The following is a 14022-nucleotide window of genomic DNA, read 5'->3' on the forward strand; positions in this document are numbered from 1 at the left end:
AAGAGGCCCATGATCACTCTGGATGAACTGCAGAGATCTACAGCTGAGGTGGGAGACTCTGTCCATAGGACAACAATCAGTCGTATATTGCACAAATCTGGCCTTTATGGAAGAGTGGCAAGAAGAAAGACATTTCTTAAAGATATCCATAAAAAGTGTCGTTTAAAGTTTGCCACAAGCCACCTGGGAGACACACCAAACACGTGGAAGAAGGTGCTCTGGTCAGATGAAACCAAAATTGAACTTTTTGGCAACAATGCAAAACGTTATGTTTGGCGTAAAAGCAACACACCTGAACACACCATCCCCACTGTCAAACATGGTGGTAGCAGCATCATGGTTTGGGCCTGCTTTTCTTCAGCAGGGACAGGGAAGATGGTTAAAATTGATGGGAAGATGGATGGAGCCAAATACAGGACCATTCTGGAAGAAAACCTGATGGAGTCTGCAAAAGACCTGAGACTGGGACGGAGATTTGTCTTCCAACAAGACAATGATCCAAAACATAAAGCTAAATCTACAATGAAATGGTTCAAAAATAAACATATCCAGGTGTTAGAATGGCCAAGTCAAAGTCCAGACCTGAATCCAATCGAGAATCTGTGGAAAGAACTGAAAACTGCTGTTCACAAATGCTCTCCATCCAACCTCACTGAGCTCGAGCTGTTTTGCAAGGAGGAATGGGAAAAAATTTCAGTCTCTCGATGTGCAAAACTGATGGAGACATACCCCAAGGGACTTACAGCTGTAATCGCAGCAAAAGGTGGCGCTACAAAGTATTAACTTAAGGGGGCTGAATAATTTTGCACGCCCAATTTTTCAGTTTTTGATTTGTTAAAAAAGTTTAAAATATCCAATAAATGTCGTTCCACTTCATGATTGTGTCCCACTTGTTGTTGATTCTTCTCAAAAAAATACAGTTTTATATCTTTATGTTTGAAGCCTGAAATGTGGCAAAAGGTCGCAAAGTTCAAGGGGGCCGAATACTTTCGCAAGGCACTGTATTTACCTATGTTTGATGGTCTTTTGACCAGACAATTACTGCAGCATATTATCACTTAATGGGATATAGTTTAGTTTATTAGGATCCCCATTAGCTATTGCACATGCAGCAGATACTCTTCCTGGGGTCCACATGAAACATACAAATACATGACAAAGTACAGAACAGTAATAGACTAGAACAGTAGAAGATATGACATTCAATAAAAAATAAATAAAAACAATAATATCAATATAGTGACATTGACAATGTCCCCAACGTTAGTTTTGGGTGTGTGGTAGGTAGGGGGCATGGGGCAGAAGGGACGAGGGCTTGTTTCGTGTGGTTTAGTCGGGATGAAGTGTGTGTGCGTGTGTGAGGAGGCTGGGGTCGGGGGAGTAGACTGTGGTGGGGGTCATTGCTGCCCTGAGGATGTGTCTGTCTGGTCTGGCTGTGCCTGATCACCTCTAAGGTCATAACTCACGAGGACGCACAAGGTGCTTCAGTCTCTCTCTGTATGGAGTTAATGAAGGGTGAAGGATCACTCAGGACGGGAGAGACAGCAGAGGGCCATGATCATTGTAAACAATACTATTGTCAGGGATCAGTTCATATACTACATTCTGATCAGTAGCCTATGATATTAATTCTCGGACAATAATTATTCCTCCAGACTAGGCACGAGGCATATCAACAGTTCTTCCCCTCAGATCGCTTCATATTGTCCAGAGCCCTTCTAATTCTGCTACCTTCACTGTTAGAACACCTTCTATGCTCCTCTAATGATATGGAGCACATGTCAGTGTGTGATATTCGTAAGAGGCAAAAATGTGTGGGCCTATTGTTCAGACCTGCGATATTGTTTCATGTCACCCATAGCGCATTCCATGCATTCCTATTTTGAAGTGAATACCACTATTGGAAAATAGATACAATAGACTAGATTCATTTTACATCAGGCGGCTAAACAATATGTTACCTATACAAGGCATAGGCTAAGTCAGTGGTTCCCAACCAGGCGTACTAGGACCCCTGGGGGTTCTTGGCCAATCCACAGGGGGAACTTGAGAAGACTCATGGGACCATTGGCTTACTGGTAAAATGCATGAGGGGGTACTTCAGAGTACACATCATGACTTGAGTGTAAATGCATTGTAAACTCCCAGGCATCTCCTAAAACACTGCACGTTACTAGAATCCTGTGTTGATGTCATTCATTGGAGCTGTAGTCAGTCAATCACTAGTTGGCAAGCAGTGTGGAGTGCCCCTGGTTTCCTAGGTGACAATGAACCTGATGTTACCAGCTATGTCCTACTAGGAATGCAGACAGCGCTAGCCTGGCAGCGAGGGTGCAGAGAGGGGACATGCTTTTGTTTGATCCGGGTTACTCTGGGGGGGGGGGGGGGGTTAAAAAAGAGCTAGGTGCTTTAGGGTGATCGTGACTGGTTCTGACTTTATGGAAAAAATGTAAATTACTGGTTGCACTGTAGTTTAATGCCCAAGTGCCTATTTCACCAATGCTACATGTCACAATGCCCTTTTCCTGTGCATTCGTTCTCACATGGAAACAAAACTTGTAGTGACACTACAGATAGTTCCTAGTGTGAGGTAAGGTTTCACCCATTGCAGTTGAAAACATTGAGGGAACCTCTGTCCCAGGTGTAGCAGGTATAGGATATAGAGGTGGCAAAATGTGCTATTCAACAGATGAACAGTGTATTATTGAAAAAGGGCAACCTCCAGTGGGCAATTGAGTTAAAATGGTCAAAGAAAATGACAAAGGCTTCATTCATTCACACAAGTACAATATTTATTTCACACATGTTGTCCATCATCAACATACTTATAATTTAGATAATACAATAACACATCAACCAATATGAAAATGTATTCAGTCCATATACCTCAAACATGTCAAAATGTTAATCCATCAATTAGAATTGTGCGTATTGAATTTGAAGTCTCAGCTAACTATCAAATCACTATCAAATCAAAGTTTGTCACGTGCACCGAATGCACTTACAAGCCCTAACCAACAGTGCAATTTATAAATATAAAATAGGTATGAGGTAAACAATAGATAAGTAAATAAATAAGAAAATTAAAAACAGTAAAATGACAGTAGCGAGGCTACCGTTGAAGTCGGAAGATTACATTTTTCAACCACTCCACAAATGTCTTGTTAACAAACTATAGTGTTGTTAAATTGGTTAGGACATCTACTTTGTGCATGACACGAGTAATTTTTCCAACAATTGTTTACAGACGGATTATTTCACTTATAATTCACTGTATCACAATTCCAGTGGGTCAGAAGTTTACATACACTAAGTTGACTGTGCCTTTAAACAGCTTGGAAAATTCCAGAAAATTATGTCATGGCTTTAGAAGCTTCTGCTAGGCTAATTGACATAATTTAAGTCAATTGGAGGTGTACCTGTGGATGTATTTCAAGGCCTACCTTTAAACTCAGTGCCTCTTTGCTTGAAATCATGGGAAAATCAAAAGAAATCAGCCAAGACCTCAGAAAAAAAATGTAGACCTCCACAAGTCTGGTTCATCTTTGGTAGCAATTTCCAAACGCCTGAAGGTACCACGTTCATCTGTACAAACAATAGTATGCAAGTATAAACACCATGGGACCACACAGTTGTCATACCGCTCAGGAAGGAGACACGTTCTGTCTCCTGGAGATGAACGTACTTTGGTGCGAAAAGTGCAAATCAAACCCAGAACAACAGCAAAGGACCTTGAGAAGAAGCTGGAGGAAACAGGTACAAAGGTATCTATATCCACAGTAAAACGAGTCCCATATCGACATAACCTGAAAGGCCGCTCAGCAAGGAAGAAGCCACTGCTCCAAAACTGCCATAAAAAAAGCCAGACTACGGTTTGCAACTGCACATGGGGACAAAGATCGTACTTTTTGGAGAAATGTCCTCTGGTCTGATGAAAAAAAAATAGAACTGTTTGGCCATAATGACCATTGTTATGTTTGGAAGAAAAAGGGGGAGGCTTGCAAGCCAAAGAACACCATCCCAACCGTGAAGCACGGGGGTGGAAGCATCATTTTGGGGGGGGGGTGCTTTGCTGCAGGAGGGACTGGTGCACTTCACAAAATAGATGGCATCATCAGGGAGGAAAATTATGTGGATATATTGAAGCAACATCAAGACATTAGTCAGGAAGTTAAATCTTGGTCGCAAATGGGTCTTACAAATGGACAATGACCCCAAGCATACTTCCAAAGTTGTGGTAAAATGGCTTAAAGGACAACAAAGTCAAGGTATTGGAGTGGCCATCACAAAGCCCTGACCTCAACCCCATAGAACATTTGTGGGCAGAACTGAAAAAGCGAGCAAGGAGGCCTACAAACCTGACTCAGTTACACAAGCTCTATGAGGAGGAATGGGCCAAAATTCAACCAACTTATTGTGTCAAGCTTGGGGAAGGCTACCCGAAACATTTGTCCCAAGTTAAACAATTTAAAGGCAATGCTACCAAATACTAATTGAGTGTATGTAAACTTCTCACCCACTGGGAATGTAATGAAAGAAATAAAACATTCTCTCTACTATTATTCTGACATTTCACATTCTTAAAATAAAGTAGTGATCCTGACTGACCTAAGACAGGGAATTTTTACTCGGATTAAAATGTCAGGAATTGTGAAAAACTGAGTTTAAATGTATTTGGCTAAGGTGTATGTAAACTTCCGACTTCAACTGTCCATAAAATGATAATACATGATTTATGCTACTCATGTAAAATACCTAATCTATAGTAAGTAAGAATATTTTATAATGACAAAAGCTAGTTAAAATGTCCTTGAACAAGTAAAATGACAGTTTGACAAACTCATACGATAAAATGCACACCAGTATTCAAATCTGAGGGAGTGATTTTAAAGTGCATACAGTATAAAAAATGCCCTCAATGTCCCCATTCCCTCTCACTCACTGCCGCACAAAGCCATACTTAAAAACTTGACTTCTTCATCATCCTGATCTCCATCTTTAGGAACGCTTTTAGGTTCTCATCCGGGACATTCTCCTCAATAGCAGCCAGGGCCTTTTCTATCCCCAACCCTCCATTACGGTAGTAGGCTAGGAGCTGTTCTGTGTGCTCGATCCATACACAGTTATGACAACCGCTCATACAGCAGTGGGTGGGAGTTGGTGGAGGGCCATTGGCCTTGGCAGGAGGGGAGTCAGAGGTACTGGGGCCAGAGCCAGACTCAGGGCTATTGACTGTTGTTGCTGTCTGTTGGCTACTGTCATTGGTTGATGTATTCAGAGTAGCTGAATCGGGTCCAATACGGTCAATGGTAGAGATACTACAAGGAGTGGCTGAATCAGGTCCAGTGACACTACAGATAGTTCCTAGTCTGAGGTAAGGTCTCACCCATGGCAGTTGAAAACATTGAGGGATTCTCTGTCCCAGGTGTAGCAGGTACAGGATACACAGCTGGTAGAAATACAAAGCATGTTAACTAATGTCATCGCCAGCAGATGACTCGCTTGCTTACACCTGCACTAGGGTTGGACAGACTTCCTGTGTAAATTAAGACACTACTAGCCTGCGCAATATGTCTTGGAAAATGTACCTCAATCCATGGATGAGAAATGTGCCATACTCTGAAATGTCCCATTATCCCAACTGTTACACCAAGAAGATTGAATGACTGCTAGTTGTTTTATTTACTTAATTTACACAGGAAGCATATCCAACCCTAGTGCAGCTGTAAGCAAGCGGGTCGGATCTGCTGGCTACACAATCATGTTATTATGAAAACCGAGGTAAAGACAGTTTCAAGTTGGATATACAACGGATATTTGCCTGTAGTTTTCCTTACATCCACCAACATCAGTTAGGGACTGTCAACATAGTGACAAATCCAAATGTTCACATTTCAATAGCTCTTAAACCATTACTCCTAAAACTGTCAAAACTGGTTCTAGCTAACCTGACGGCATAGACACACATTGCAAACACTTTCTTTTGTAGATTTACATCTCACACTATTTTAAATTATTTACATTTTTGAATTTTAATAGCTCATTGGTCATGTGACCTGACTTCAAAAAGGTTCAGAATGTACACTCAGTGGGCCCTTAGGTTTGTCCATTTTCATCTCACACGTTTTTACATGAATTTTCAATGCTTTTAAATATTTCAAATTTCAATAGCTCCTTGGTCATGTGACCTACTGATCTCAAACAATATACAGAATGTCCACTGACTACCCTTCTATATTGCGCACCCTTCAGTTTGTCAATTTTGTATTTTCATTGCGGAGGGCAGTGTGCCCTGAAATGGGTTCGCCCAGAGAAAGGGGCCCAAGCGTTGGAAAGCGTTGTGGTTTCGGCGGCGTCCAGTGAGCTCTCCCTGGCCCTTGAAAATCCGGGGGAGAGGGTGTAAATCTCACGCTGGGCCGTACCCATATCCGCAGCAGGTCTCCAAGCTGAACAGCCTCTGGCATGTTATAACAATGTAGGTAAGGAAAGTTGGCAAAAAAAGATCCATAACTTCAGGATAAGGATTGGCTCGAGCCGCCCTTCTCTCGCCACCATTGGAAGTTCGCTGTACGGCCAATCTCGCGGTCTCTCATGCGTGGTATTGAAAGGGGCTGCGGGGGTTTGTCTGGGTGGTGTCTGTCGGCGGGCCGAAGGCGGACCGGTGGGGGGTTGGATCCGGCAGTTGGCGGCGGCAACTATGGACGCACGCCGGGCCCTTCTCGCGGATCTCCCCAGCTACAGCGCTCGCCAGCCCCACACATTGTAGGTGGGGACGTCTCCTCTACGCTCACTAGACTTAAGGCTGAGACTAAACCCATTGGCCCCGCAGTGACAGGGCTTTGCATGGATCTGGCTCATGCCCTACGAAGTGGGGAGAGGTATCCCCCCTTGTCTGGGGAGGGAGGCCTACATCTGATGTGGGTAGTACCATCCACGCCCATTAATTTGCTGCGGAACCATAAAACGGACGGAAGAAGCCTAGGTTCCCACTGGGCACGGATCAATGAATGTTAACTTGATGAAATTCAAAGGAGAGTATCCACATGTCGCGGTCGTACTCAAATCACCCGTGGGGTGACTGTGACCCCCCTCATGTCAAAGTGAGGAATATCAATGAAGCGGGGGTAAACGGCGGGACATAATTAAGAGTCTGGAGGTAGCCAAATACCTCGCCATCTAATTAGTGATGCGCATGAATGGATAAACGAGATTCCCACTGTACCTACCTACTATCTAGCAAAAACATCAGCGGGGAAAGAAGACCCTTTTGAGCTTGACTCTAGTCTGGCACTGTGAAGAGACATGAGAGGTGTAGGATAAGTGGGAGGCCTTGGCTGCCAGTGAAATACCACTACCCTTACAGTTTTTTCACTTACCCGTTAAGGGAGGCAGGCGAGCCCCGGGTGCGACCCGCTGTGGGGACAGTGGCAAGTGGGGAGTTTGACTGGGGTGGTACACCTGTCAAAAGGTAACGCAGGTGTCCTAAAGCGAGTTTAGGGAGGACAGAATTCACCAAGCGTTGGATTGTTCACCCACTAATAGGGAACGTGAGCTGGGTTTGGATGGTCGTGAGACAGTTTAGTTTACCCTACTGATGATGTGTTGTTGCAATAGTAATCCTGCTCAGTAAGAGAGGAACCGTAGGTTCAGACATTTGGTGTATTTGCTTGGCTGAGGAGGAAACGGTGCGAAGCTATCATCTGTGGGATTATGACTGAACGCCTCTAAATCAGAATCCCCCCTAAACGTAACGATACCGTAGAGCCACGGATCTTGAGTTGGCCCGGGATAGCCTGCCTCTTTTGGCAGGTGAGTAAAGCAGTTTGTGACAGGGTTGGGGTGCGGCCGGATGAGTTCCTGCCACTCTCCTGATTCACCATTCTCCATATTTACTTACGGGTTACCAGGTGCACGGAGAAAGGCCAGTGGCCAGACAAAGAGTGTGAGAAAGCCCAGGCAGGCGGGTAGAATGCATAAGACATTGACATTGGGCTCTGGATAGGTAGGGGGCTAGGTGGTGGTTGCCCAACAGTCCCGGGCACGTCCTCTGGTGGGACTGTGAGTCAGGTTGGGACTTTCTGTGGAAGTCAAAAGGTCATCAGGTGAACGTGGAGAACTCCCCCAAGGCGGGGGCATTCAGAGTCTGAGCAGAGGCGACCAAACTCAGGGGCAGCACTCAGGCTGTGGAGGTTGGGTTGGTGACTTAGTCTCTGAGCGTATAAAAGCGGACGGTTCACAAGGTGCACAGAGCTTGTTTCAAGTTACCACGTGCACAAGGAGGCCTCCATCAAGGCGGGGGGCACTCCGAGTCCAAGCCGGAGCGGCCGGACTCAGGGGCTAGGGGCAGCACTCAGGCCATGGAGGTTGGAGTGAGGACTTAGTCTTTGAGCAGAAAAAAAAGCTGGCGGGTCACCAGGTGCACATGGTTCTTGACAGTAGGACTATAGACGTCTTAGTAAATCCAGGGAGTAAGCTATACTCTAAGGCCAAGGGAGAGGGGTGTTGACCGGTAGGGAGAGTAGGTGTGGAGACCTGGAGGTCTGTAGTTCCAGGGAGAAAGCTACACACTCTCAGGCCCAGGGAGAGGGCAGGCAGGCGGGCAGGGAGTGCAGGCCTAGAGGCCAGGAGTCAGAGGTCACCAGGTCAATGGGGGCCTGCCTGGAGGTCAGGAAGGCCCTAGGGAGAAGGCTAAAGTGAATAGGTGTGTGAGTGACACTGTCTTTCAGGGGGGCAGAGCAGGCAAATGAACGTAAAGTCATGTGAGATGAAAAGGGACAAACTAAAGGGTGTGCAATATAGAAGGGTAGTCAGTGGACATTCTGAACCTTGTTTGAGGTCAGTAGGTCACCTGACAAAGGAGCTATTGAAATTAGAAAGATTAATTTTTCAATGTGAAATTGTGTGATATGAAAATGGACAAATCAAAGGGTGTGGAATATAGAAGGGTCATCAGTGGACATTCTGAACCTTGTACTGGGTAGTACTGGGTCTAAAAAGTCGGGTAAATAATACTTTCCTGTGGATATTTTGTCTCAAATTTCGACCAACTGAAAGACCAACCCCACAGAAAACCGGTAGAATAAGTTCAAATGTAATTTTATTTAACTTGAAAATAAACTTCAAGTTTTAGTAGTGCTTTGTTTCAGACTGTATAACGTCACAAATAACTGTTACCAGTAACCAGGTTTCGATCCAACCTTTTTATGCGAGTAAAGTAGCATATATATATATATATACGATTTAAAAAAATTTTTAATCATGACAGGCCAGATGGAAACAGCAAACTTGTTGGTAAATTTTCCAAATGTCGACAAAACAAAATACGCTAGACAAGGTGGGATCTTTTTGTGTCTGTAAAATGAATAATGCGAGAAATGGCGGGGGAAACGCCTTTATGTGCAAATATTTATATGATAAGTAAACGTGATATGGTGCGTGTTACTGCCACTAATTTACAACGCCGGAGAGCATGAGATTTGTTAGGCTACAGCTTAAAGTTATGAACTTCACAGGGTGGTGAAAGTGCACGGTGATGAGCTTTTTGCTCCTTTCCAATAAATATTGAAAGTCTTATTCTGTTGACATTGTGATCGATGCCTGGCTGCTGTTTGACAAATAAAAATAATCTCGCTCTTCTGTCCATGATAATCTCATCATGTAACGTTAGTAGGCTTCACCCGCACTGTATCTGCTAGCTGTTGGCTAGAGCGCACCTGCCAAAACCAGAGTGGGCACATTAGCTATATAACGCAAAAAATGTGTCAAAAACGTCAGCGTTGAAAATGTGATGGAAACGCACATGGGAATTTAACATCAAGTTATTTATGTGTACTACGTCAATACGCACAGCCGATTATTGCAAAAAGTAATTTATTGGAAACATCTCTGGTAGGGGAAATGCGCTGATTCTAGAATATTCCAATGATATCTGTCGCCAATTGGATGAAAACCTAGCTGGTTTGATTAATTATGCAAATATCTAGCTAGCTAGCTAGGTAGCTAACTAGCCCAATGTACTGTACAACATGTACTGTGTAAACTTTGGTGAACGAGAGCTAGTAGTTAGCTAGAGGAATCCCAATAGTTACGTATTGATTTACCCCATACAGACAAACAATACTTTGAATACAAGCTAACTAGCTCTGAATAATGACTTTATTATCATGCTGGCGAACAAGTATTTGTTTTTATTTACAAATAGAAGGCTGTAGCTGGCTAGTGGCGTTTAACAGCTGAAATGAGCTACTACCAACCTTTTGTGAAGACGACGATCCCATAATATTTACTCTTAAACGAAACATATTCTTTCCCGATATCTTATCTATATTACGGGACACTTCATTTCCTATGTAGAGTACAATCCACCAAGGTCTTTCTCAATGTTGTTCATTTACTTAGCTAGCTCGCATGCAAGCCGTGACATTTCTCCATGTTGGAACGAATTAACTCTGACCCTGTCAGTGATTGTAAACAACGTTGCTGATTGGCTGAAAGAAACCATAGGGTGTTCATGACTGCATTGTCAGGTTATGTCCACAAGATGTCAGTGGATAATATCTATGGATTTGGCCTTCAGTTGAAACATGTCCCACCTTCCAACCTTTTTATGCAAGTGAAGTACATAACAAAATGTCATGACAGGCCTGATGGAAACAGCACATTGTTTGGTAAACTTTCCAAATGTTGTCGACAACTATTTAACTAACTCTTTAGCAGTCTTATAGCTTGGAGGTAGAAGCTGTTCAGGTTCCTATTGGTTCCAGACCTACAGTGTATGACTTGGGTGGCTGGAGTCTTTGACAATTTTTAGGGCCTTCCTCTGACACCGCCTGGTAAAGAGGTCCTGGGTGGCATGGAGCTCGGCCCCAGTGATGTACTTGGCCATACACACTGCCCTCTGTAGCGCCTTGCTGTCGAACACCAAACAGTTGCCATACCAAGCGGTGTTGAAGCCAGTCAAGATGCTCTCAATGGTGCAGCTGTAGAAATTTTTGATGTGGATACGGGCGTGCTCGGCTCTCCATTTCCTGTAGTCCACGATCAGCTACTTTGTCTTGCTAACGTTGAGGGAGAGGTTGTCCTGGCACCACACTGCCAGGTCTCCGAAGTCCTCCCTGTAGGCTGCCTCGTTGTCTGTAATCAGGCCTACCATCGTTGTGTCATCTGCAAACTTAATGATAGTGTTAGAGTTGTGCGCGGTCACACAGTCGTGGGTGAACAAGGAGTACAGGAGGGGACTAAGCACGCACACCTGAGGGGCCCCGTGTTGAGGGTCAGCGTGGCGGATGTGTTGTTGCCTTCTCTCACCACCTAGGGGTGGCCCTTAAAGAAGTCCATTATCCAGTTGCAGAGGGAGGTGTTTAGACCCATGGTCCTTAGCTTAGTGATGAGTTTGGAGGGCACAATGGTGTTAAACGCTGAGCTGTAGTCAATGAACAGCATTCTCACATAGGTGTTCCTTTTGTCCATTTGGGAAAAGGCACTGTGGAGTGCAATAGATTGCATCACCCGTGGATCTCTTGGAATGGTATGCAAATTTGTCCATAAAAACTCATCCTGTAGGCTAGACACGCACAATGCGAGCTGTTGGTTATAGTGCACATGCCATTCCATAGTGAGTACATTTGCTATATAACACAATTGTCTTTGTGACAAAACCATCAGTAGAGTTGAAAAAACATTGGAAACCCATTTTCTATTCGGTATATGGGAATGGTTATGTGCGCTTCGTCATCACGCACGGGCTTTTATCCACAACAAGTCAATTTGATATTAACATATCTCTGCTGGGAAAATGTGCATATTGTTTTTATGCACATTTTTGAACATTGCATGTAAATCTGCCCAATTGGATGGAAACCTACCAGCTAGCACATAACATTCTGAGAACCACATGTTTCTTAGAGCTTGGTGAGAGTGTGTTTTTTCTATGGTTATTTTGGATACAACCTTCCCACAACTTTTTAGGAATGGTGCAGGATAATTGCTTGGCTTTGTGACATTCTCAGTACATTTACATTTAAGGAACTTCAATGTCAAAAAAGATACGTGATTGGTCAACAAGCTTATTTGGTATGTCAAATAGTGTTATTTGACATACCAAATAAGCTTGTTGACCAATCAGGATCTGAATATGACTGCACGTCACATAATAATTTAACGCGTTCGTAAATTTTTAACGTAGTTATTACACATTGATTACACTATCACTCGTATTTCATGTCACAACAATTCATCAATATGTATGCTATGAAGCTGGTAAAGTTGTCTCGCGCACCTACAGTGCTGGTCATAAAAAAAAAAAATCTTCCCCAAAAACATATCAAAACTACATGATCTGTTTCAGGAGCTATACTATATATATCTAGGTTTCATCATCTAAAATCATCTAATGTGAAGCTAGTGGACTTATCAGTTAGCCTTCAAAATAAAAGTATGGCATTCTTCTGTTTGTATTCATTTGCATCACATTTGGATCACAGTCAATGACACTTTTATGTTGAAGGCAAACCGCAAATTCTACTATTGTGCCTAATCCTTATTGTGGCTAGCATCAGAACATAACCCGGTCCGTTTGAGCCTCACTAGTCAGATGAAGCTAGCTGCTTATAACGTTAGCTTTGGGCAACAGGGTTAAGTAACTGGCTAGCTATTTATTTTCATTAACTGAAGTTCAGTTTCAATAGGCGAATAACAAGTGGCAACCAGCTAATACTTAAGGATTCCTAAATCATTGCTAAGAATAATGAAAATGACTGCAGTTTCTACTGGTCATTGTTTTCAGGCTGGTTGTATTGGTGCTAGCTAGGTACCAAGCTAAAGCTAGCTACCCCAGAAGTTGCGGTCAAACAATTTTATTTGATTTATTTCACCTTTATTTAACCATGTAGGCCAGTTGAGAACAAGTTCTCATTTACAACTGCGACCTGGCCAAGATAAAGCAAAACAACAGTTACACATGGGATAAACAAACGTACAGTCAATAACACAATAGAACAATTTGTATACAATGAGTGCAAATGAAGTAAGGCAATAAATAGACCAATAGTGGCGAAGTAATTACAATTTAGCAATGATGTTATGTGGCAATTTAGCAAATAGAAAATAGGTATGCACGGCAGCTTTGACATCGGTTTTTAACATCGGCATTAAACTAGACATTGGGCAGATACCGATGTTGGCATTTTTAGCTAATATCGTCCGATTCCGATATGTTCACAGATATATTGTGTATCCCTAATTAACAGAATGTTTCCCGAAAAGTTCGAACATGGTTACATGTTTTCAATGTTGGTAATGTTCTAGGAAACTTTTCTAACTGGTTTGACATTGGGAATGTTCTCAAACACTTCAGAGAACTTTAACTGTGGGAATTTCAGTACTTCAGCATAACGTTTTCTACATGTTTCTTCATGGGTCTATTTAAAGTAATGTTCTCAAATTGTTCCGAGAACTTTAAGAAAACGTTCCATAAAAAACACAAGAAAACGTATTTCCTTCAAAATGGGGTCCGTTTGAATCAGCTTTGTATACATAAAAAAACATGGCATGCTAGCTCCATCCCGGGGTGCAGTGGATTAATTCCATGGATAGAGAACCGAAGATAAAAAAATCCAAATACCTTCACAGATCTTCATTGTAAAGGGTTTAAACACTGTTTCCCATGCTTGTTCAATGAACCATAAACAATTAATGAACATGCACCTGTGGAACGGTCGTTAAGACACTAATAGTTTACAGACGGTAGGCAATTAAGGTCAGTTATGAAAACTTAGGACACTAAAGAGGCTTTTCTACTGACTCTGAAAAACACCAAAAGAAAAAAGATCAGGGTCCCTGCTCATCTGCGTGAATGTGCCTTATGCAAGGAGGCATGAGGACTGCAGATGTGTCCAGGGCAATAAATTGCAATGTCCAAACTGTGAGACGCCTAAGACAGCTCTACAGGGAGACAGGACGGACAGCTGATCGACCTCGCAGTAGCAGACCACGTGTCACAACACCTGCCCAGGATCGGTACAT

At 43.1% G+C, this 14022-nt stretch overlaps 1 protein-coding gene across 1 annotated transcript; it reads right to left on the reverse strand.

Moving 5' to 3' along the window:
- Nucleotides 1-2770: 2770 nt before the first annotated feature.
- oxld1 (oxidoreductase-like domain containing 1) lies at nt 2771-10544 on the reverse strand. Its single transcript, XM_090217342.1, has 2 exons — nt 10254-10544; nt 2771-5449 (listed from the first exon to the last, which is right to left on the reverse strand). The coding sequence occupies exons 1-2, from the start codon at nt 10299-10301 to the stop codon at nt 4961-4963; spliced, it is 537 nt and encodes a 178-aa protein (XP_090073468.1). The 5' UTR covers nt 10302-10544; the 3' UTR covers nt 2771-4960.
- Between the last annotated feature and the right edge of the window lie 3478 nt (nt 10545-14022).

The sequence above is a fragment of the Oncorhynchus mykiss genome, chromosome 23, assembly GCF_057628025.1.
Source record: "Oncorhynchus mykiss isolate SJ-2025 chromosome 23, ASM5762802v1, whole genome shotgun sequence".
Classification (NCBI taxonomy): Eukaryota; Metazoa; Chordata; class Actinopteri; order Salmoniformes; family Salmonidae; genus Oncorhynchus; species Oncorhynchus mykiss.

Excerpts from the sequence above, each read along its gene's own strand:
- oxld1 (XM_090217342.1), bottom strand. The coding sequence starts at position 10,301 with ATGTTTCGTTTAAGAGTAAATATTATGGGATCGTCGTCTTCACAAAAG. Across the intron at positions 5,450-10,253 it reads GATCGTCGTCTTCACAAAAG|CTGTGTATCCTGTACCTGCT; the intron begins GTTGGTAGTAGC and ends TATTTCTACCAG.